Source organism: Carettochelys insculpta, chromosome 14, assembly GCF_033958435.1.
Source record: "Carettochelys insculpta isolate YL-2023 chromosome 14, ASM3395843v1, whole genome shotgun sequence".
Classification (NCBI taxonomy): Eukaryota; Metazoa; Chordata; order Testudines; family Carettochelyidae; genus Carettochelys; species Carettochelys insculpta.
This window is the reverse complement of record NC_134150.1, coordinates 9432760-9458405: the sequence shown is the minus strand read 5'-3', so window position 1 is coordinate 9458405 and position 25646 is coordinate 9432760. Positions and strand designations below refer to the sequence as shown.

The 25646-nt window shown below is 43.5% G+C and overlaps 1 protein-coding gene across 1 annotated transcript in view; it reads left to right on the top strand.

The window, feature by feature from the left end:
* The window catches only part of SLC6A2 (solute carrier family 6 member 2), a 154469-nt gene that overhangs the window by 92448 nt on the left and 36375 nt on the right, over window positions 1-25646 (top strand). Inside the window, exons 7-9 of the mRNA XM_075008453.1 lie at window positions 14080-14204; window positions 17505-17617; window positions 24500-24628. Coding sequence (XP_074864554.1) covers window positions 14080-14204; window positions 17505-17617; window positions 24500-24628 — 367 coding nt within the window. The remainder of the gene's footprint in view (window positions 1-14079; window positions 14205-17504; window positions 17618-24499; window positions 24629-25646) is intronic.

Genomic DNA, 25646 nt, shown 5'->3' with positions numbered 1-25646 from the left:
CCCCGCCAGTTCCTTCTCAACCGCTAACGGCTGCAGACGGAATCCTCTCCGGCTCCAACGCCTGAGACAGATAAATCTTATTTTTTTCTCATGTTAATAGTTTTTAACAGTTCATAGTTAGCAGTTCTATAGTTATTATAGTTAGTTACTCTGTTAAAAGTTGTTAAAAGCTAAAGACTATCTTAAAACTGCAGTGGCCGCCTCCGGGCAGGCCCACTGCTTTTGTTTGTCGGCCTTCAAAGGCCAACGGTTATTAACATCACCTAACAGACTGTTAAGTGTGCTATTAGCACCTAAGGACTCAGAGTTAAGTTTTAACAATGCCATCCCCCGGCTTTAAGAAGTGTGAATCTTGCTGGGAGGCCATGCCTGCTTCGGATGGCCATAGCAGATGCATACGGTGCCTTGGGGAGACGCACGTTCCCCAGAAGTTCTCCCGTTGTTCCAAGTTGACTAATAGAGCTAGAAAAGATAGAGAAATGAGGCTGAAGATGCTGCTAGTTGACAAAGCACTTCAGCCTGCCTCATCGGAGGCAACGCATGTGGAGGGCTCTTCAGGATCGCACAAGAGGAAGGCTGCCTTTTTGACCTCCTCTGCGCAGAAGAAAAGAAGAGCCTCGCCTACTCGATCCCTGCCCCTTACTGTTGGGAGCGGGATGAGTGTAACAAAGGGCCCGCGCACGCTGGCTTCCTCCACTGGTAAAGCCGCGGCGCATGCAACCACTCAAGGCCCTGCAGCTACCGGGGAGATGGCACCGAGAGCAGTGCGGGCACTAGTCAGTCTGGCACCGGCTACTGCGGCACCGATTAAGACTTCTCCAGAGGCACCGAGGACATCGGCACCGGGATCGACGGCACCGAGGATGACGGCACCAGGATCAACAGCACCGAGGACGACAGCACCGGCGACGATGGCACTGGCAACAACGGCACCGGGAGCAGTGGAAATCAGCATGACACCTGCTCCGGTACCAAGTTCACCGATAAGACCACATGAGAGGGCAAAGGCTAAAATGAAGACCAGGCACCGCAGCCCCTCTCCTGAGGTAATTGCGCTGCCTCTGTCACCATGATCACCACTGGAGATTCGACGGGCAGCAACACCTTCAGCCTGCCACAGACATCCTTCTCCTTTTCTTCGGAGTCCATCCCAGGGGTCTGCACGCTTTTCTCCATCATCTAGCAGAGATCCCTACGAGTCTTCTCACAGAGGCTCTCCTCGTACGTCGGTATCATCTTGGAGGTCTCGACATTCCAGGCACCACCCTTACATCCTTGGGTCATGGTCCAGGTCTCCATCACCGGGCCCCTGTCCCTGTCGCTACGACCGCCATCATTATGCGGGGCGTCAGCACAGGAGGTCGACGTCTCACTATGGATCCCCGTCGACCACCCCTCAATGCCACAGTGTTCTGCTTCCACCTGGGGGAACACCACGAGTTCCCCAATCAGAAGCTGGGTCTAAAGGCATTGAACCCCACCTCGAAATTCCACAAAGGCAATCACATCAATACAGACAGGATCCAGAGGAATTGGAGGAGAGATACCATAGTGATGCCTCCTCATCCTCGCCAGACGAGGCCGTGGTCCCTGGAGACATTTCTCCCCCAGATGACCTGAAACAGTGCCAGGAGCTATTCAAACGAGTAGCTCAATCCCAAGATATTCAAGTGGCGGAGGTGCAGGAGAAACACCACAGACTCCTTAAAAACCTCAGGCCTCCATCTTCTTCTAAAATTGCTATTCCTCTGGACGATGCAATCATGGAGGCAGCCACTAATATATGGCAGACTCCAGCATCCGCTCCTCCTACCAACAAAAGAGCAGACAAAAAGTACTTTGTCCCTGCAAAAGGTATGGAATTTCTATTTAGTCATCCACAGCCAAACTCGCTAGTGGTTGAATTGTCCCAACACAGGTCCAAATCGTCCCAGTACAAATCTGGGGGATTGGACAAGGACATAAAGAAGCTGGATCTTCTGGGTAGAAAAGCCTACTCCTCCTCTACTCTGTTGCTCCGCATGGCCAACTATGCCGCTCATTTGTCGAATCACAATTTCGACAACTATTCCAAGCTTACTGCCCTCATGGACTTCCTTCCGGAGGATAGAAGGCCAATTCTTAAGGCAATTGTGCAAGAGGGCTACGCGGCTTCTCGAGCGGGCGTGCAAATTGCACTGGATGTGGCGGACACAGCGGCCCGCACCGTGGCCACTGCAGTGGTAATGCGGAGAGAGTCATGGCTTCACACATCCAGCATTCCAAAGCAGTTACAGGTCAAAATTGCAGACCTCCCCTTCGACGAAATAAAATTGTTTGCTGAATCGACCGACTCAGTCCTACACTCGAGCAAAGATTCCAGAGCGACACTTCGAACTTTGGGGATATACCCCACCGTTCAGAAGGAAGAAATTTTATCCTCAGCAACGCCGTTATGGTTACCAACAGCAACGTACCCAATTTCAACGGGGGTATGATCAGGGACGTCATCAACAAACACATTATATGGGCCCTAGGCGCCGGCCTCAGCAGGACAACGCTTCCGCAGGGCAAAGTGCAAGACAGCAAGTTTGACAGGTATGTCGAGGGCCGCGAAGCCAAGACCATACATCAGTGCCAATCTCAGTACATGTTCCATCACCGACTCAAGCCATTTTACCCACAATGGAAAAGCATCACGTTGGATAAGTGGGTATTGGAGATTGTAAACACGGGATACACGATCCCCTTCCAGTCTTTACCTCCACCAAATCGTCCCACCGCACCCCTTCTCAGAGACCCCTCTCACCTACCAGAATTAAGGCGGGAGGTGAACCACCTCCTATTCATAGGGGCGGTGGAGAGAGTACCGGAGCAATTTCAAGGCAAAGGGTTCTACTCCAGGTATTTCCTGACGGAAAAGAAGACAGGACAGTGGAGATCCATTTTGGATCTACGCGCACTGAACCAGTACCTACGCAAACAGCGCTTCAAAATGACTACGATGGCTTCAGTAATCACGGCAATAGACCATGGCAATTGGTTTGCAGCCCTCGACTTACAGGATGAGTATTTTCATATCGCAATTCATCCAGCCCACAGGTGTTTCCTCCGGTTCCTTGTGGGCACAGATCATTTCCAATACAGAGTCCTCCCATTCGGACTCTCTTCAGCACCCAGAGTCTTCACCAAGACCTTAGCGGTGGTGTCAGCATACCTACACAGACAGGGAGTTTTCATTTTCCCGTACCTGGACGATTGCCTGCTAAAGGGAACTTCCCGGGCGGAAGTATTACGGATGATACACATCACCACAAACACATTTACCTCACTGGGCCTCATCACCAATTTCTCAAAGTCAAAGACCGACCCCACGCAAAATATAGAGTTTATAGGGGCTCGGATAGACTCAGGCACGTCAAGGGTGTATTTACCCGAGGCTCGTTTTCGTGCCATCGAATCTCTCGTACAACTACTAACGTACAGCCCCACTGTTCCAGTTCTCACGTGCTTACAACTGTTGGGGCATATGGCAACCACCACGTTTGTGGTGCAAAACGCCAGGCTGCATATGCGAGGATTGCAGCATTGGTTGGCAACCGTATACAAACCCTCAATCCACACCGTCCACAAGAGGGTGTCACTTACAACAGAGGCACAAAGCTCGCTAACATGGTGGGGAAACCCCAAGAATCTCCTAACAGGGGTGCCCTTCTGCCAACCGCAAATTACTGTGTTCATTACAACAGATGCCTCCCATATGGGATGGGGGGCTCACATGGACAACAAAACCACTCAAGGATTATGGTCCCCCGCGGAGAAGACACTACACATAAACATATTAGAGCTCAGGGCAGTGTTCAATGCGTGCAGGCATTTTCACAATTATCTGTGCGGAAAAATAGTCGGCATGAATACCGACAACACCACCACCATGTTTTATATAAACTGACAGGGGGGAGCCAGGTCTCGTATGCTTTGTGCGGAGGCGGTCCAACTCTGGAACTGGTGCATCGCCAACAATATAATCATAAAGGCTTCATACCTACCGGGGGTCCACAACGTCAAGGCGGACCAACTCAGCAGACACTTTGCGCCCACTCACGAGTGGCAGATCCATTCAGACCTACTTCACCAAGTGTTCCGCAGATGGGGTTTTCCCCAAATCGACTTGTTCGCCACCCGAGAAAACAAGAAATGTCCCCAATACTGCTCCAGAGCGGGCATGGGACAGGAGTCTTTGGGGGACGCCTTCATGATCCCATGGAAGGGCCCTCTACTTTATGCGTTCCCTCCCACGACACTTATACACAAGGTCTTGGAGAAGGCCAGAAGGGAGAAAGCACGCATGATACTCATAGTCCCAACCTGGGACCGGCAACAGTGGTTCCCATTGCTCTTGCGCATGGCTCAACATCGGCCATTTCCCCTACCAACAGTACTGGACATTCTCACTCAGGCTTGGGGGTCAATACTGCACCCGAAGAGACTTCGGCTACAAGCATGGCTAATCCATGGCTAAGCGCCTTAGAGACTACATGCTCAGAGGGAGTACAACAAGTCCTTGAATGTAGTCGGAGAACTTCCACCAGAAAGACTTATCAGCACAAATGGTTGCGTTTTTCTGAATGGTGTTCCTCCAGGCAACTAATACCCCGGGACGCCATCATATCTACAATTCTGGATTATTTGCTACAACTCAAACAAAACGGACTTTCGCTATCCTCTGTAAAGGTGCATCTGGCGGCTATATCAGCATTTTGGCATAAACAGGATGGATCAACCAGATTTGCCCATCCTGTTGTCTCGTGTTTCCTAAAGGGGTTGGTGAATCTGTACCCCCCTCGGAAACCAATACCGCCGTCATGGAGTTTAGACCTAGTTCTACACACCCTCTTGGGACCGCCCTTTGAACCATTGGCTACGGTCCCCCTTCGACTACTTACTATTAAAATGACTTTCCTCCTGGCAATCACGTCAGCTCGCAGAGTGAGTGAGCTCGCAGCCATAATGTCCACACCACCCTGCACGATCTTCTCAAAAGAACTGGTGGTCTTACGATTACACCCAGCCTTCGTTCCGAAGGTCTCTTCAGACTTTCATATCAACGAACCAATAGTGCTGCCCTCGTTTTATCCTAAGCCTCACAACTCAAATGAAGAGGCACGGTTGCAATTACTTGACGTAAGAAGGGCACTGGCCTTCTACATCGATAGAACTAAACCTTTCCGGAAAACGGACAGACTCCTGATGTCCATTGCATCCAGGTCAAAAGGAGAAGCGCTATCTTCACAGAGGATTTCAAATCACATTGTGTCTTGCATAAGACTGTGTTACGAGATTTGCAAGACTCCTCTGCCAGTTCCGCCAAGAGCCCACTCTACTAGGGCGATGGCGGTGTCAACGGCCTTCTTCAAAGGCATCACGCTGAGAGATATCTGCAGAGCGGCGACGTGGTCTTCCTATGACACCTTCACCAAGCACTACGCCATGCACAGGATGCTTGATGAGGATACACGCCTGTCGACAGCAGTCCTTTCACGGGCAAGCTGCGCATAAATCGGGTACCCACCTCCTTTTTCGGGGGGGGGTTCACTGCTGGGTAATCACCTACTGTGGAGCACCCACGGGGACCACTCGAAGAAGAAAGAGAAGTTACTCACCTGTGTAGTACCGATGGTTCTTCGAGATGTGTCCCCATGCGTGCTCCACTACCCACCCGTTCCTCCCCACTTCGGAGCTCTGTTTGTGTGTTTTTTCAGGGGTGTCCGGAGCGGTTGATCAGGAACTGGCGGGGACCGGATCGCGCACGTGACCGTAAGCGCGCGAAGAGCCAACGCGCATCGGCGCATGCGCGACCCGATGGAGACTGCTGAAGATTTTCCGAGCTGTGGCGCCGGGGCAAGCCCGACACCTACTGTGGAGCACCCACGGGGACACATCTTGAAGAACCATCGTTACTACACAGGTGAGTAACTTCTCTTTTTGAAAGATTTTTACCAAAGGGACACTTTATTTGGGAATTAAAATTTGTATAGTGGTTCCCCAAGGACTTCACTACTTTTGCTTGTTTGGCTTTAAAGTACTCGCATTTCTGGGTCATTTCATGTGCCTGGTGTTAATGGGTGGGTGTGTCTACCTTTGCGTTCCTCTTTCGAAAGAGGTATGCAAATGAGTAAAATTGAAAATGCAAATGAGGTGCATATTTGGCACCTCATTTCCGTATTCTTATTTCGACAGAGTTTCTTTTGAAAGAAGAAAACCAGCGTAGATGCTGCTCTTTTGAAAGTAAATCCCATCTTGAAAAGAATCCTTCTTCCCTTTATTTAATGGAAGAAGGATTCTTTCGAAGATGGGGCTTACTTTTGAAAGAGCAGCATCTACACTGGTTTTCTTCTTTCAAAAGAAGCTCTTTCGAAATAAGAATATGGAAATGAGGTGCCAAATATGCACCTCATTTACATTTTTGATTCCCCTCATTTGCATCCCTCTTTCAAAAGAGGAATGCAAGTTTAGACTCACACAATATGTACATCAGCATTTGTGGGCCAAACTGACTAGTCTCTTTGAAATGTCCAAGGTAAGAAAAATGCAGAAAGCATGAGTGAAAAGTAACCTCTAAAATATCTTTCAGGTTTAAAAATATTTTTCTTGGAACCCAGTTTAGGATGTTTTCCCAAAAATACAGATTTTAATCAAGAATATTTTATCACAAAAAGAGAACAAAAAGGAAGTTCCTGTAGTATACCCTCACTAGAGAGAAACACGAGTGAATGAAAATACCCATAAATGAAAGCTTCCTAAAACAGCACTGCAAGTTAGATAGCCTGAATTGGGTGTTAGCAGCCACCTGCAGTAACTCTCTTTAAAAATATCTATTGGTGAAAGCAAAGGGCTTGGAGATGATTATAGAAACATCCCAGCAGGCAGCATGTGTGAGATAGAATTTTTACTAACAATATTACACTGTTCTCCCTGCAAAGTAGTAGCTTGCAGCTGGCATAGGCAGCACACCAAGCATCAGCTCAGCTGCAATGAGCAGTGGGCTGGAACCAACACTCTTTCCGTCTTCCACCCTGTCCATCAGTCTGCCCAGAAGAGAAATATGGCATGAAGCTCATGTAGGGGAATATGGGAGTCCTTATTCTCTGCCTGGGCCTGTAGTCTAGCTAGGGGTCTCAGAGAAAGGACTTACACAGACACATGTGAATGGTAAGCCTTGTTTAAAAATATTTAGCTTTCCTAATATTTGCTGCCACAGAGTAATATATATGATCATAAAGAGGAAAATGGAACCCAGCAGTGCTTCTAACAAACACTCCCATACTAGTCTAAAAAGCACAAAAGGCTATATAAATTTTAGTTAGCTGGAATTTTCTGTTAAATGTGTTCAATTCTCTGAACACCAGGCCTGATCCAAAGCCTTTTGAAATCCATGGAGAGACTCCAGTTGACTTCACTGAACTTTGGACAAAGCCAACTGTGACTTTAGATTTACAAGCGTGTTCTCATTTTAGGTGACATTAATGCAGGTTATGTTGACACCCTGAATAATAGCTGTTCTCTGAAGTGGCAATCACTGTGTTCTGCAATTAGGTTTGCATTAATCTTACTGATTTCTAGGAAGCAAGCCTGTAAGGTGTTTCTGACATAATTGTTTTATTATGTATCCTGAGTAAATACACCATGAAACACAAAAAGAAACACTCTGGAATTTAAAAAAAAAAAAAAGCCTTCAGGCAGGACCCAAAATTACATTAAACTGTGCTAAGCTTATTACACTTGTCTTATGCTGTTTACCAGCATCACTTTTGCTGTTTTGTAGAGTGATCTGCAGTGTTTTTAAAATATTATGTTTTATCTTTAATCCTAGAAAAAAGCTTTAATTCAAACACAATTAACACTTAAGCGAATCCATTCTTTGGTAAAATACTGTGGATTATGTCAGTGACATCTTCATTGCATTGGCAACACTTTACTGAATTGGAACAAAGCAAATTTAAATTAGCATTGTATTTCCAAATAAAGGGCATGATTCATCTTTACATTAATCCAGTTGTTTGATATCAGTTGAACTCCATTGAAATTGATTGTTATGCAGGTGTAAAACTGAGGCAGCACAACAGCAAATCAGAGCTAGATGGTTTGAAGAGCTGCAGCATTGGAACACAGCATGTTATCAATGTCTATCATTTGTGTTTAACTCTGTCACAGTTTTACAATGTAACATATGAGCTAAATTGTGCACTTGATCACGCAAATGAAAAAAGCTACTTGCGTGTGAATGTTCTAGAATTGAGGAAAATTGTAATGATGATCTTGGTCATAGTATTGCAAATATGTACTGAACAGCTTTTGTCCCCAAGGAGTCCTGAAGGAATGTTAGCATTGTATAAGGCCTTCCTTGTGTAAGGCCTTCCTTGTATAAACACACCACTCTAAGAGTGGTGTGACAGATACAGAAACTTCTGGTTAAGGCAAACTGTCATTAAAAAAACCATTATGGTATGACTGACATTCGCCCTGTGGAGACGGGACTTCAATTTTAAAGACCTTGTCCAACTGTAGACTGCATGGGAACTCGTTGTATCTACTTGTAACACAGGTCTATTTTGACAACCCTGTTGCAAGTTAGTAACAGAGAGTAAGCTGTGCTAGTCTATACACTATCAAAACAAAAAGCAGTCAAGTAGCACTTTAAAGACTAGCAAAATAGTTTATTAGGTGAGCTTTCGTGGGACAGACCCACTTCTTCAGACCATAGCCAGACCAGAACAGACTCAATATTTAAGACACAGAGAACCAAAAACAGTAAGCAAGGAGGACAAATCAGAAAAAGATAATCAAGGTGAGCAAATCAGAGAGTGGAGGGGTGGGGAGGAAGATCAAGAATTAGATTGAGTCAAGTGTGCAGATGAGCCCCTATAGTGACTCAGAAAGTTCCCATCACGATTTAAACCATGTGTTAATGTGCCAAATTTGAATATAAATGTCAGCTCGTCCACTTCTCTTTCTAAAACGGTGCGATAATTTCTCTTCAGTAACACTAACACTAACAGACATCAAAACACTCCAGATCCACAAACCAGTTAGTCAACATTTTAATGGAATGGGGCGTTCTGTCAATGACCTCAAGGTATGTGTGTTACTGAAGAGAAATTATCGCACCGTTTTAGAAAGAGAAGTGGACGAGCTGACATTTATATTCAAATTCGGCACATTAACACATGGTTTAAATCGTGATGGGAACTTTCTGAGTCACTATAGGGGCTCATCTGCACACTTGACTCAATCTAATTCTTGATCTTCCTCCCCACCCCTCCACTCTCTGATTTGCTCACCTTGATTATCTTTTTCTGATTTGTCCTCCTTGCTTACTGTTTTTGGTTCTCTGTGTCTTAAATATTGAGTCTGTTCTGGTCTGGCTATGGTCTGAAGAAGTGGGTCTGTCCCACGAAAGCTCACCTAATAAACTATTTTGCTAGTCTTTAAAGTGCTACTTGACTGCTTTTTGTTCTGTTGTGATTTGTTTGATTTTAATCAGTGGACCATGAAGCCAGGGTATTTCATACTTAAGGCTGAAAGCACTGAACAGTCTTCTCTGGAATGGAGTTCATGGCATAGCTAAAGCCAATGAATTGCATTACTTACTTTTTTCATAAGGCTTGTTGGTATTGCCACTTGTCGGGAGAATGACAGGATGTGAGCAGTTGGGCCTAATGGACGGAGTCACAGGGGTTATCTGGTCCAGAGATTAGTGCAGAGCCAAGCTGGAGTCAAGGATCCAAGCCAAAGGGCAGCCAAGGATGGGAGCAGAGCCAAGGGTCAGACACAAGGATCAGAAGACAAATGCCAGAAGCAATGGGCTAGTTTGGGGAGCTGTTCTGGGGGCTCAGAGCCAAAGGTGTCAGGGATGGAGAAAGGCAGGAACTGAAGTGGGCACAAGATCAGGCTGGGCATGGGAAAGAACAGGCTGGACAGTGGACAGAAAAGGCCCAGGAAGCAGTGTCAATCACAGCTGCAGTGTGCAATATGGTCAGCACCTGGCAAGCTCTGGCCGCTCCTGGGACAAAGCAGAGCTTAGCACTACATCCCCAACAGCCAGGAGGTATAGCCCATGAGGCAGAGCAGCTCCCGGTGAGGTCACCTATGCTTAGTGTGATGCTAGGAGGCTGACCTGCTGCAAACATTCGCACTACAGGGGAATAATCATGCTGAGGTGGAACATTCTCCTGTCCTCTCAGGCAGTGTAGTGCCATAAATTTACACTGGAGAGCTGCCTAACCTTATAAATAATATATTTGTGAAGGACACATTTCTCAGAGAAATTTTGAACCAAGCAGTTTACACCCAACAGCTCAGGGGACATATTAAACATATCATTAGAAAAGATGACAGCTTTGCACAAGGCAGTGAAGTTTATAAAATCCTGCTGTCATTGCTATTTAACAATGGAGGGGATGAGGAAATATTCTTAGTCTCTACAGCATACTATTCATTAAATATGTAACAAATTATAATATCTGTCTTTTCATTAATTTATATACCGCAAATAAATGCTCGATAGTGCAAAATGAGGGCTGGGGAGGGGCAACCTCCCCCTTTTTTGTAAACATTAGGAACTTCAACACAAATGTTCGATGAAATTTTGAATTTCAAAACATGTGGCCAGTTGTAATACGTGCATTACAACGTGGTGGACATATCAAATTCATGGTGACAATGTGACCAGATTTAATCTTGGCATAAATATGCATAATTCTGTTGGATTCAAAGAAAGGTTGTCTGCTTTTCCTAGGGCTGAACCTGGGCATACGAATTTTCCTTTGTGGGTCCTGTTCTTGGTCTAAAACAACAGTAGATTAATAATAAATAATAAACATAATAATCAGCATATTTGTCAAAATTATGATGGCTACCTCTTCATAATATACAGCGATGATGGACAGGTCAGATTCCAATCTCACTGATGTCCATGGCAGTTTTACCATGGGTTTCAATGGGAGCCAGATGAGGTCTTTCTGTGTATCTTATCTGTAATGTCTGCTTAACTGGAAAAATTGATGGATGGATTCTATGCAATACCTTGAAAATGGCACCAAAGTTTACTGAAAAGCATACCCGATGTTGTCTGAAAACATTCATGAGAGTTTATAGGTATGGATCGGTATTGCTAATACAGAAAACTCTTTCATATCTGGCATTCTTACATTTTTACATTTACATTCATTACATTCTTACATTACATTCATGCATTTTTACAAATACATTGGTAACAAGAGGAAGACTAAGGAGAGGGTAGGGCCATTGGTCAGTGAGGAGGGAGGAACACTAACAGGGAATTTGGAAATGGCAGAGATGTTTAATGATTTCTTTGTTTCGGTCTTCACTGAAAAATCTGAAGGAATACCTGACATAGAGAATGCTAGTGAAAAAGGGGTAGGTTTAGAAGTTGAAATAGGAAAAGAACAAATTAAAATTTACTTAGAGAAATTAGATGTCTGCAAATCACCAGGGCCTGATGAAATGCATCCTAGAATCCTCAAGGAGCTGATAGTAGAGGTATCTGAGCCTTTAGCAATCATTTTTGGTAAATCATGGGAGACGGGAGAGATTCCAGAAGACTGGAAAAGGGCAAATTATAGTACCCATTTATAAAAAGGGGAACAAGAATAACCCGGGAAACTACAGGCCAGTCAGCTTAACTTCTGTGCCAGGAAAGATAATGGAGCAGGTAATTAAAGAAATCATCTGAAAGCAATTGGAAGGTGGTAAGGTGCTAGGAAACAGCCAGCATGATTTTGTTAAAAACAGATCATGTCAAACCAATCTGATAGCTTTCTTTGATAGAATAATGAGTCTTGTGGATAAGGGAGAAGCGGTGGATGTGGTACACCTAGACTTCAGTAAAGCATTTGACACGGTCTCATATAATATACTTATCAATAAACTACGCAAATACAACTTAGATGGGGCTACTATAAGGTGGGTGAACAACTGGCTGGATAACCATACCCAGAGAGTAGTTATTAATGGTTTTCAATCCTGCTGGAAAAGTATAACTAGTGGGGTTCCGCAGGGGTCTGTTTTAGGACCGGTTCTGTTTAATATCTTCATTAACGATTTAGATATTGACATAGAAAGTACACTTATTAAGTTTGCAGATGATACCAAGCTGGGAGGGGTTTCAACTTCTTTGGAGGATAGGGTCATAATTCAAAAGGATCTGGATAAACTGGAGAAATGGGCTGAGGTAAACAGGATGAGGTTTAATTAAGGGCAAATGCAAAGTGCTCCACTTAGGAAGGAACAATCAGTGTCACACTTACAGAAAGGGAAAGGACTGCCTAGGAATGAGTACAGCAGAAAGGGATCCTGGGGGTTATAGTGGACCACAAGCTAAATATGAGTCAACAGTGTGATGCTGTTGCGAAAAAGGCAAACATGATTCTAGGATGCATTAACAGGTGTGTTGTGAACAAGACACGAGAAGTCATTCTCCCGCTCTACTCTGCGCTGGTTAGGCCTCAGCTGGAGTATTGTGTCCAGTTCTGGGCACCGCAGTTCAGGAAGGATGTGGAGAGATTGGAGAGGGTCCAGAGGAGAGCAACGAGAATGATCAAAGGTCTAGAGAACATGACCTATGAAGAAAGGCTGAAAGAATTGGGCTTGTTTAACTTGGAAAAGAGAAGATTGAGGGGGGACATGATAGCAGTTTTCAGGTATCTAAAAGGGTGTCATAAGGCAGAGGGAGGGAACTTGTTCTTCCTTGCCTGAGGATAGAACAAGAGGCAATGGACTGAAATTGCAGCAGGGAAGGTTCAGGTTGGACATTAGGAAAAAGTTCCTAACTGTCAGGGTGATCGAACACTGGAACGAATTGCCAAGGGAGGTGGTAGAATCTCCATCACTGGAGATATTTAAGAAGAGGTTAGATAGATGGCTTTCAGGGATGGGCTAGAAAGTGCTTGGTCCTGCCATGAGGGCAGGGGGCTGGACTCGATGGCCTCTCGAGGTCCCTTCCAGTCCTACTCTTCTATGATTCTATTATCTGTAACTCTCAAATAACCAGCATTTTAACCATATGTTAGTTACATTTTCCATAAGTACAGTACAGTGAAAGTAAAAACAAATAAGTACAGCAAATAGGCCATGTCTACACTAGCCCAAGCCCAAAACTTCAAAATGGCCATGCAAATGGCCATTTCGAAGTTTACTAATGAAGCGCTGAAATACATATTCAGCATCTCATTAGAATGCGCGCAGCCAAGGCACTTGGAAATTGACGCGGCTTGCCGCCGCGCAGCTCATCCAGACGGGGCTCCTTTTCGAAAGGACCCCGCCTACTTCGAAGTCCCCTTATTCCTATGAGCAGATGGGAATAAAGGAACTTCAAAGTAGCCGCGGTCCTTTCAAAAAGGAGCCCCATCTGGACGAGCCGTGCGGCAGCAAGCCGTGTCAATTTCCAAGTGCCGCGGCCACCCACATTCTAATGAGGTGCTGAATATGTATTTCAGCGCTTCACTAGTAAACTTCGAAATGGCCATTTGCATGGCCATTTTGAAGTTTTGGGCTAGTGTAGACATAGCCCTACAGTATAAGTTTACAGTGTACAATACTACTGTTGTTGCTAAATAAAGTACTCTGCATTAATTTTTGTTTGTTTCTTAATATCTAATCTTGTTTTTCTTTAGTGCTATGCATTGTTAGGTATACCTCTCTATTATCCAGAATATTTGAATATCCAACAAACTCCCAGTCCTGGGGCTGCTGGATGTGGAAGAGTTTACATATTCATTTCCCAGAGTAATATTTTATTCACTTCTGCTTACTTCCCTGTTCCATTATTGCAGCCTGCTAAGGCCATCTTATCATTTAACATAGTTTTTAAGATTTTTGAACACAGACTAATTTCAAAGCAATGTACAAAATAACAGTGGGTCTCTCCCACTATAATATACTGGTATGAACCTTTGATCATCAAGATGATTAATTGATTGGCATGTTTCTCTTTTCCACCAGAATCTTACCGACATTAAAAAAACAATTCCCTCCTACTTCCTAAAGTATTTCCCACTGTTGTTCTCTCTCACACATTAGGGATGCTTTGGTAACTAGCACAATCAACTGTGTCACAAGCTTCATCTCAGGATTCGCAATTTTCTCTATACTGGGCTACATGGCTCATGAGCACAAAGTGAAAATTGAAGATGTAGCCACTGAAGGTAGGAAGTTCATTTTACTCCAGCTTTACTGACAAATTACCCAGCTTCTCCACTACTGCCCAGCAACCCTGTTTATATTTGTCTCATAGGAGACCAGACAAAGAAGCCCACCTACAATCTGGCCTGCTAATGGGGGAGAAGGGGCAACTGCCACAAGACCCGGTGGACTCAAAAGCCACCATCACCATTGCAGCTATTGCCACCAGATCACCATGCGATAGCTCTGAGGGCTGGCTGGGCAGGGAGGCACAGCTCATTCCAGGTGGTGCTGTGGGCTGGCTGTCCCCACCTCTTGTGACTAAAGCCCTGTCCCTTTTGCGAGTGCAGAGCTGCCCCCCCCACCTACCTCCACACACCTTGCCCAGAGGCCAAGCAATTCTGTCAGCCACCCTACCTACAACAAACCCAGTTGTGTCTCTGATTCAGCAAGCTACTTAGGGTGAGCCTACCCCACAGTGGGGAACATGCTTCCCAGTGTGAACTGACACACATACTACTTTGCTGGAGCTAGTACTCTCAAAATAGCCGAGGAGCTGGATGTAGCACCAGGGTGGTTTGAGTGAGGCTGGATTGATTTGTACTCAGGTTGGTATCCTGAACTGCTGCCTGTGCTGCCCCTGACTACATGGCTGTTTTTAATGTGCTGGCTCTGGCGTAACTATTGTGTCTGTGTGCTCACATTCGGAGGCACAGCAGATGTACCCTTAGACATATACCAACTTTGAGCATTTGAGTTGCCTCATTGAAGTGACCTGAATGCGACCACTTAGGTGCTTCAGGACAAGCACATGCTTAAGCACACTGTTGAACTGCAGGCCTTGAGTGGTCCAAGTTTTAGTGAGTTGCAAGTATTCAACTCCTTGCTGGACATATAACACTTCAGAGGGTCAGGTCTGCACTGAACACATGCATAAACTATTGAGACAAGTCTACTCTGTAGCTTTATAGGTTACTGCCTGAACAAGGTTCAAATGTGACACTCTCATCTCTAAAGCCAAGAAATGGAAGTAAATAGGTAAGAAAACCTGGATTCTTGTTATGATTTGAGGCCCAGACCCACAAAAGGACTTAGGCCCCTAACTCCAGACTCAGGCACTACTGTGATCCATAAACATTTGTCCCTAGCCTCTGTTTGTCAGGGCTGGGAAAAGGCAATATGGAATGCATCAGTGGATGATTGCCTGTTGTGTTCATTCCCTCTGGGGCACCTGCCATTGGCCACTGTCAGAAGACAGGATCCTGGGCTAGATGGACCTTTGGTCTGACCCTGTGTGGCTGTTCTTATATTTTTATCAACTCCTGCTCAGCTGCTGCCTAAATTCACTCAGTGCCTAAATTTTCATTGTGAAGTTCTCTGGGTGCCTAAGCTTCTACCACGGGATACATGCACTTCTGACTCAGTCAAGTGTCCAGGTACTCGTCTGATAACTAAGCAATAGTGCAATCCCCATATCAGCTGAAGATATCTTTTCTCTGGCTAAATCATCCTCAGGACCCAATCCAGATACCCAACTCTGCACAAAATGGCAGCAGTGTGAGTGGGAGGAGGTGGCCTACCTTATAACACTTACTCCAGTGTTTAAGGTATTTATGTGGAATGTGGAAGACTCTGATTCAATTCAGTCCTCCCTCTGCTTGGTGAGGAGAAGAGATTTGAAGGAATTTGAGGTGGTTTCAACCTCTCAGCTGAGTGCTCTAGCCACTGCACTCCTGTATATTAGGATAAAGGTCTTTTTCAGTCTCTCTTTTTAAAAAAACTTAATTGGTCCAGATAGGGAGTGGAAATGACTCAGTAGATGCAACACCAAAGTACCTTTGTGTATCTGGGCCTGAGTTCATCATCAGTTTCTCTTGCTTTTCCTGGAAACAGTTCATGCATTACAGACTTTTGGAATTTGTAGCCTTTCTCCTTTTACAATATATTTTAATTCAAGAGGGCACGTGCCTCTTTTGCTTCTGTGCCATAAAGTAACAAATGGAATCTAGTGATCTCCTGTCGCCCGACAATCAGGGCTCTCATAAGGATTGTGGTCCCAGAGGAGACTAAATGTTAGGGGCTCAGCCATAAAAGGATGGGATATACTTTTAAAAATATGGCAACGTGCACTACCAAAATTGTGAGTTAATTTATGTGCACAGTATTCACAGGCTAGGGGCAAGCCACTGGTCGTCAACTAGTTTGAGCTTGAAATTAGACAAAGGTTTTTAATCATCATGAAAGTGAAGTTCTGGAATAGCCTTCCAAGGCAAGAAGTTGCGACAGAACACCTACTGGCTTCAAGAGGGACCTTGATAAGTTTATGGAGGGGATGGTAGAATGAGACTGCCTTACAAAGGCAGGTAGCCTACCTGTGACTGCTTGTAGGAAATAAATGGCCAGTGATGGGACAATAGATAGGGAAGGCTCCGAGTTACTATAGAGAATCTTTTCTTGGGTGTCTAGGTAGGTCTTGACCACATGCTCTGGGTCTGATTATCACATTTAGGGTCAGGAAGAAACTTTCCCACAGAATAGATTGAAAGAGACTCTTCTTTTGCAGCATGTGGCATGGGTCACTTACTAGTGTAAATGATGAATTGGCAACTCCAAATCTTTAAATCATCATTTGAGGACCTCAGGGTTATGATTCTATTACAGGAGAGGATGGGTGAGGTTCTGTGACCTGCAACATGCAGGAGGTCAGACAACATCATTGTGTTGTTCCCTTTTGGCTTAAAGTCTATGGGTACGTCTACACAGGCAGCATCTGTCAACAGAAGTCACAGTTGAGAGAGAAACATCAGCAGTACCTCTGTTGACAGATTGCATCTGCACATAAAAACAGATTGAAAGAGCAATCCAATCTGTTGGCAGAGAGCAGCCATACTGCCCTGCCCTCTCTCAGAACATTGGACTAGAAACTCTACAAACAGGGCTGCCTGGGGAACCAGAAGCACTTTCTGACAACAGAACTGTTTACATGGGCACTCTGTCAACAAAACACTGTCCACAGAGGTGCTATTCCTGACTGGGAACAGAGATAAAGCTGCTGACTGAACAGCTGAGTTTTGTCAGCAAACTCTCAACAGAGTGCTTTAGCCATGTAGATGCTTGGCGAGTTTTGTCAACACAAGGCCTGTTCTGTCAATCGAATCTACCCATGTAGATGCGGCCTATGAGTCTAAGTCCTTCAGATACTTATATGGTGCAGGATGCCAATATAAGAATCTGAGTAGATCAAATCTTGTTTTCATGAACATTTTTACAGCTTTGAAAAGTTAATAAATGGAAAAACAAATTTCTTTCCTCTTGCTTTTCAGGAGCTGGATTAGTATTCATCCTTTACCCAGAAGCTATTTCAACCCTTTCAGGATCAACATTTTGGGCAGTGGTATTCTTCATAATGCTTCTTACATTGGGCATTGACAGTTCTGTGCGTATCTTCCATGTCTGTAATTTTTCCTTTAATAACATTCTCTGTTATTAAGTACGGAGGTACCTGTCTCATTCCACTAAGTTTCACAAGCCACATGCCGTGGTCTGAGTGTATCCATTTTCATACTTAAGACCAATACAACAAATATCATTACACACAGCAATTTATTTAATTTAAGATTCACAGTGTGCAAAAGGCTTGGGAAGGGCCATATATTTTATGAACATAGATTTGGGGTTGGACTCAAGAAGTAAAAGTTATTCCATTTTAAGGGCGTGATACTGCATCACTAATGCTATAGAGAATTTTACCATCGATTTCAGTCACAGCACACTCATGGCCCAAAAATGAAGTTAGGAAATGTATAGGAACAAGATGCTGAACTGAACTTAGGCAAGGCATACCTATGGTTCAGTACTATTTTGTATCAGTGATTTCCATTTGTTATTTCCCATAGCATTATAGGTGATACTCATGACATAATTGAGGACAGCATTTAATTATGTATGGAATTATATGCAAGATACTTTCTTTACAAGTCTAGTTGTGATCAATTTTTTAAAAAATCAGTTTCATGTACACTATTATTTTGTGTTTGCTAGGTGTCTTGGCAAAAGCAACAATGTAATCTGCATGGTGACAGATATTTGATATGTAGTAATGGTAATGAGCAGTCAGGTGGGCTGCCTCATTTTACAGTTAAATTCAGTTTTAGACTGAGGTATCTGAGCTTCAGTCAGCATGAATGGGGTGTTACATGTGCTTCCTACAAAGTTAAAGTATATATAGTGTTGGGAAAAAAATATTACAGACATTAACTCTCAATGAAATATTCTAAGTACCCTAAAAGTACTTGTACCATCATATTCTTGCAAAAGAATCATCGAGACTTCCTTTTATACTTATCATCAGAGCTAATTTTTTTTGAGAACAGGAAATAGCACCTTCAAAGAACAGAACTGTTACTGTCATAAGGAATTTTTTTTACTATTCCAAAATAAGAATTGTCACGAAAAAGGAAACTTTTAAAATAAAAATAAAAATGGGTAGGCCGGGAAGTTCCATTTAATATTTAAAATGTTTGCTGAGCTTAACTGCAGACATTTCGTTACTAAATGGAGTAACATCATCAGTTCCTAGTGAGAGATCTTCCAAACTGTTCTTTATATAGTCCTTTCACATAGACCTTATCTTGTGCCGGTTAATTGCCTTATTTCATTAATATCATTGCATGAAGATAACACCGGCCACAAGTTTGACTTTAATGGTGTGAAGGTGATAGGACAGGCTGGATCTAGGCAGGGAGGAGAATTTTTAGAAGCATGGTTCTCCGGAAATGAGGCAATTAACTGGCACATTGATTTGGATCCGGTGTTTGAACCTATGAGATAAAAGGATAATAGAAGAAGAACAGCTAATGAGAGTGTGATTAGGTGCAATCGGTTTTAAATTGGAAGACACGAGTAACCAGTTAAGAACTAATTACTGATAAGGTCTATGTGAAAGGACTACATAAAAATGGTTTGGAAGATCTCTCACTAGGCACTGGTGATGTTACTCCACTTAGCAATGAAACATCTGCAATTAAAGTTGTTAAGCTTGGTGAACATTTTAAATACTAAAAAAGAAAGAAACTGTCTTGCCTAGCTCAGAATATGAAGTGCTGATCAAGGAGCCTGTCACAGAAAATGACAAACACTAGTCTTCCATCTGCATGCTCAGTTAGTTGAAGTTAACTCTTTTTCAAAACTAGAATAGAAAGTTAAAATAGAGACATGATGGGGAACAAAGTCAGGCCTGTTAACAATTCCACTAAGTTATAAGACTGAGACTCTAGAACCATTAGAAACTTGAGGCGAACTCAGATGTGAAGTTCCAATCTGGACCTCTTTGTACAGTGAACAAAAATGGAGGAGGGATCAAAACAGATGAGAGTGATAAGAGTGCCTAGTAGTAATGAGTCAAAATTAAGAAAAGATAAATCTAAGCTGAATATTACAGGGTGAGTTCTAGTGGGCCCAATAACTACAAACATTAGGGACTTGCTCAACTTTATCACAGCAAAGTACATATGTAAATGTTTGAAGGGTCTGCACATTACACTGTAGAATAACATTTTTCCAGTGGAAGGAGTAAGGCTTGTCAAATTATTCAGAGAGGATGAATGGTGACAGCTGTGATCAGGCCTAGATGTTTGCCTATTTATTTGTTGTTCATAATTATTTTTGCTTGGGGGAAGGGAGGGGGAATTGGCAACACTCCTGATTTGAACAGACTCACCCCACCCAATCAAAGGCCACTGAAGACACTGATGTGCCTTGGGGGAGGATCAATCCAGTATATGATTCCAACCAACTGACTGGAGAAATAAAAATATTCACCCATTCAGTGTCATTGCCAACTACATGCACCATCCATGTCATCCATTTTAGAGACATGTGAGGCTTTGGTTTTACCATCCAGCTATCTGTAGCACAAGCCTGCCTATTAGAAATACCCAAGGACAGAAAATTAAACAGTTTCAATGACAGACATTATAGTGGATTCTTAAAAACAACAAGAAGTCCTGTGGCACCTTATAGACTACAAGATATTTTGGAGCATAAGCTTTCATGGGGAAAGACCCACTTCATCAGATGGATTTTTGTCACAAACAAGGAGACACTTAGATGATCCAGCAAGTTGCAGTCTTCAACAAGTTGAGAACAAGGTGATTTCAGTAGTGGAGCCATGTCCAACAAGCAGAAGAAGGTATAATTTTACAGAAGCACTGCAAAGCTGGGGCTGAAGGAATTAGCACACAAGGCTGACCATGTATGAAGGAGGGGGCTGTAAAATGAGATTTTGGCTACGTCTACACGTGCAGCCAACATCGAAATAGCTTATTTCGATGTTGCGACATCAAAATAGTCTATTTCGATGAATAACGTCTACACGTCCTCCAGGGCCGGCAACGTCGATGTTCAACTTCGACATTGCTTAGCCCAACATCAAAATAGGCACAGTGAGGGAACGTCTACACGTCAAAGTAGCACACATCGAAATAGGGATGCCAGGCACAGCTGCAGACAGGGTCACAGGGCGGACTCAACAGCAAGCCGCTCCCTTAAAGGGCCCCTCCCAGACACAGTTGCACTAAACAACACAAGATCCACAGAGCTGACAACTGGTTGCAGACCCTGTGCCTGCAGCATAGATCCCCAGCTGCTGCAGAAGCAGCCAGAAGCCCTGGGCTAAGGGCTGCTGCCCACGGTGACCATAGAGCCCCGCAGGGGCTGGAGAGAGAGCATCTCTCAACCCCCCAGCTGATGGCCGCCATGGAGGACCCAGCAATTTCGACGTTGCGGGACGCGGATCGTCTACACGGTCCCTACTTCGACGTTGAACGTCGAAGTAGGGCACTATTCCTATCTCCTCATGAGGTTAGCGACTTCGACGTCTCGCCGCCTAACGTCGAAGTTGGTGCCGCTACTTCGAAGTAGCGTGCACGTGTAGACGCAGCCTTTGAGAGCTGTAAAAATCCTAAATCCTCCCTGTCATGGGATGCTCTCCTCACTGCTGGGTAGCATCCCTGTGGTCCATCTGGGGATGAGCTCATGCCTAGCCTAATACCCTCTCTTCCAGTTTCTCATTCTATGGTTTCATGCTCTTTTTCTGGTTTCACTCCTTCTTCCTTCAAGGTGCCCCCTGCTTCATGGCTTGACCTTCCAACCTGGTCACTTTAATTTTCTCCTTCCTGAATATCAAAGTCCTACTGGAAGACTGTACCAAGCTGTCTTCCACTCCACTATCCAGTTTGTGCCACTTCCCTTGTGGCTGGAAGGGGAACCCCTGTTCCAGCACAGGGATCCTATGCCCCGCAGCCAAGGTCTTCAGTGTCCTAAACCTTGCTGCTGTTTCCCTGGTCTGCTTCCTGTATCTCCTCTATCAAACTCCTTTTCCACCCTCTTCTAGGTATGATATACCATCTGGTTCCCTCCCACTCTTTTCCCTTGGTAAACCCATAGAGGCTACGTCTACACTAGCCCAAACTTCGAAATGGCCACGTGAATGGCCATTTCGAAGTTTACTAATGAAGCGCTGAAATACATATTCAGCGCCTCATTAGCATGCCGGCAGCCGTGGCACTTTGAAATTGCCGCAGCTCGCCGCCGCACAGCTCATCCAGACAGGGCTCCTTTTCAAAAGAACCCCAGCAACTTCGAAATCCCCTTATTCCAGTCTGCTGTTAGGAATTTCAAAGTGCAGCAGCTGCCGGCATGCTAATGAGGTGCTGCATATGTATTTGAGTGCTTAATTAGTAAACTTGGAAATGTCTAGTGTAGACACGGCCAGAGTGACTACAGGTCATCTGTATTGCAGCCCCTTCTGACTCTCTCTCTCCTAGGATTATAAGAGCTTAGTTTTCTCCTTGCCCAGCTGGGCTTCAACATCAGTTAAAAGTTTATCAGTATCACCTGTCCTCCAAGTGCAGCCTGTCACTGGGTTAATTGGTCCTTTCTCCCTTGTCAAACTCTGTGAGGGGTTGGGACCTCACCATAAGCCCATCCTGATCTGTTCTGTTCACTACTACAGATATTTCAAAGCCACATCAATCTGCTGCTGTTGCTCACCGTGGCCACATTGGGCCAAAACTTCAAAATGGCCATGCAAATGGCCATTTCCAACATTACTAATGAGGTGCTGAATTGAATATTCAGTGCCTCATTAGCATTAGGAAGCTTCTGGCTGCAGCGCTTCGAAAGCACCGCTCAGCGCAGCTACACGGGGATCCTTTTCGAAAGGACCCCACACATTTCAAAGTCCCCTTATTCCTCTCAGCTGTGGGGAATGAGGGGATTTCGAAATGCGTGGGGTCCTGTCAAAAAGGACTGCAGTGTAGCCGCACCAAGCCACAGGTGTTCGAAAGTGTTGCTTTTGAAGTGCTGCAGCTGGAAGCATCCTAATGCTAATGAGGTGCTGAATATTCAATTCAGTGCCTCATTAGTAATCTTCTAAATGGCAATTTGCACGGCCATTTCAAAGTTTTGGCCAAGTGTGGCCACAGCCATAATTTTTTACTGGTTTTATGCAAGCAACTGAGGGTTGTTTGTAGATTGGTCCCCTTGATTACCCACTCTACAGTATGAGAGTTTGGCTGCCTAAAATACATAGTATTGTGGCTTATCTCTGATTAGAAAACTGAAACTAGAAAATGAAAAAAAATACTAAGAAAAAGCTGACTAATGCATTGATATTCTTGTTGATGCATAAAAATCTCTTGTTGATGTATGAAGACAGTTTTCTAGAACTCCCCAAAATGTTTATGGAAAGAGAGACTTCTGTGTGAACATATTAGTGGATAGTAAATTAAAAAGATTAGGAATTAGAATGTAATATTAATATATAATATTATAATATTATATATATAAGCAGTGCTCTGAGATTTAACAAAACAAAAAAGCAGTCATGTAGCACTTTAAAAACTAACAAAATGATATATTAGGTGATGAACTTTCATGGGGCAAATCCACTTCTTTAGATCTGGATATAGTGCTGTATTGGAAATGGTCAAGAGATTGAACATTTGAGATTTAAGTGTATGATTCCCATGGATGCTTGCAGAAGTCAGGTGGATAAAACCATCCATCCATTTAAACTGTTTTGACATTTTCCTGTTGAGCGTTGGATTTACTCAAAGAATGTTTGCTCTTTCCTCTGCAGCCCTTTGATTTTAGAAGCGAATCATTCCGATCTATGGAGATTATTCTCAGCAAGTGATACAGAACAGATATGGTTATCTCCAAGCTGATCCCCTCCCGCTCTGCCTCAACCTCCAAGTATTTGCCACATTTCTGTGTTCAGAAAGTATCTTATATTGATTCTCTCCCGCAACTGATTACCACATTCTTAAATACATTAAGTTGGATTGTTACAGACTAACAGATATTTTGGAGTATAAGGTTTCATGAGCAAAGACCTGCTTCATCAGATGCATCATCAGCGGGTCTTGCCCAAAATATCTGTTAGTCTATAAGGCGCCCCAGGACTTCTTGTTGTTCTCAAAGATACAGACTAACATGGCTACCTCTCTAAGTTGGATTGTGTGTGCCTAGCAGGACCAGAGTTGGCCTTCAGGATGGGACAGAAGCTTCCAGGTCAGCAAATCAATAGCAGGAGAGGCAAGGGTTAGGACAGTGCTTAGCTATATATTTGGTTGTGATATTTTTTACCCACCTGTTTGGGCAGTGCCAAAAATACTTTCTGACCTAGGCAGCAAAACACCTAGGTCTGGCCTAAGAAAAAAGATTGGCTTCATTTTGATTTACCCCATGAGTAAAAAAAAAAAAAAGGCCAGAAAACTGCATTCTACAGCAGTATCAATGAAAGTTTGGAAGATATTTCAGCACCACAATCAATTTCTGCCAACAGCAAAAAATGACTAACGTATAAATTACATCCAGGGAGCAAACAAAATTCTTTTACTGACTCATCAAGAATTTTTGTTACTATAGAATTTTCAGCAATGAGGGTTGTATATAGAGAAAACAAAGTTGTTTGATTTGCCACATTGTATAGCTCTGCTCTTTATTTTACTGATCCTTATAACTAAAAATAGCAAGTACCCAGTGAAGGAAAGTCAAATCTATTTATTCTTATTTCTAACACATCAACTAAGTGCAAGTTTTAACAACAGGAAAGATTAATCTAGAGTTAAATCAAATATACATTTTATGGAAGGTATTCCCCTTTTTAAATAAAGAGAAGAAACTCAGTCATTATTGGAAATCACAAAATGAAATAGAGATGAATCTCAAACATACTTGTACAGTTTTGTTTGTGGGTAAAATGTCTTTGTTATTCCTACCTAAACTAGATAGCTATATTCCTTTTCCTTAGATGGGTGGAATGGAAGCTGTCATCACTGGTTTAGCAGATGATTTCCAAATACTGAAGCGGCATAGAAAGCTTTTCACATTCGGTGTCTCCTTTGGAACTCTCCTAGTGGCTCTGTTTTGTATCACCAATGTAAGTATTGCAAGCGTTTCCATTAACAAGTTAACTTAATTTGTTTCCATTTACAAGTTAACTTAATTCATGTATTCCTGTGAAAAAAGCCAAATTACCATAGGCTGGGATTGACCTGTCATTTTGCTGTACATGGAGAGTTAAATTTTCACCAGTATTACAGTCTGAAAATGATATTAATTCTTCCATGAATTAGTCCTTGCCCTCCTGGTGTGTAAGCAGTTGTCAATCAACTGATCTCACAATGATGCCCATCCATTATACTTACTTCCACTCAACCTTCGTCATCTGAAATGGGGCTATGGTCACTGCTTACTCTTGGGGTGGTGGGGGGGAAATTTTGGGGGACCATGTCCTTAGGCTGTGTTTTACTTATAACTTTTCACCACAGTGTTTCATTAGCTAAAAAGAGTTTTCAAGGACTGAAAGTAAGTATAATTATTGTGATATGAATAATACAGATACAGATTATGCTAATAATAAAAATAGTGACTTTTTTTGCATTTTTTTGTTTTTATCTGTCATCTAATGCAGCTGGATCTGCTATTCCTTGTTCCAGATTATATCTGGGTTAACAATAGGCGTAGACCAATGGGTTAGAAGAAACATAATGGGTCAGATCTTTAGCTGGCCTAAATTGGTGTAACTCCATTGATTTCAGCTGCTTGATGCCAATTCAGACCATGTGAGTTTCTAGTTCAGTGCCATTCACATGATGGCACCTCTGTGGTATTCTCAAACAAGCTTAAACTGCACTGAAGTGCCTTGGCAAGTACCAATACATTAGTTCTTTTAACAGAAAAAGTTGGTATCCGATGTGTACAAAGTAGAAATCAAATCCCTTGTGAGACCACAGAAATAAACTAATCCATTGAATTTCTCCTTGAAAATCTTTGGTGTATATTTTCAGAGCAGTTTGTTTTTCATACATACATTTTTCATGAGTCACCTTTAGTGGATTTCTAAAATAAAGACATTCAAATAATGAACAAGCATGAAGCAGAAGATCTTACTTCAA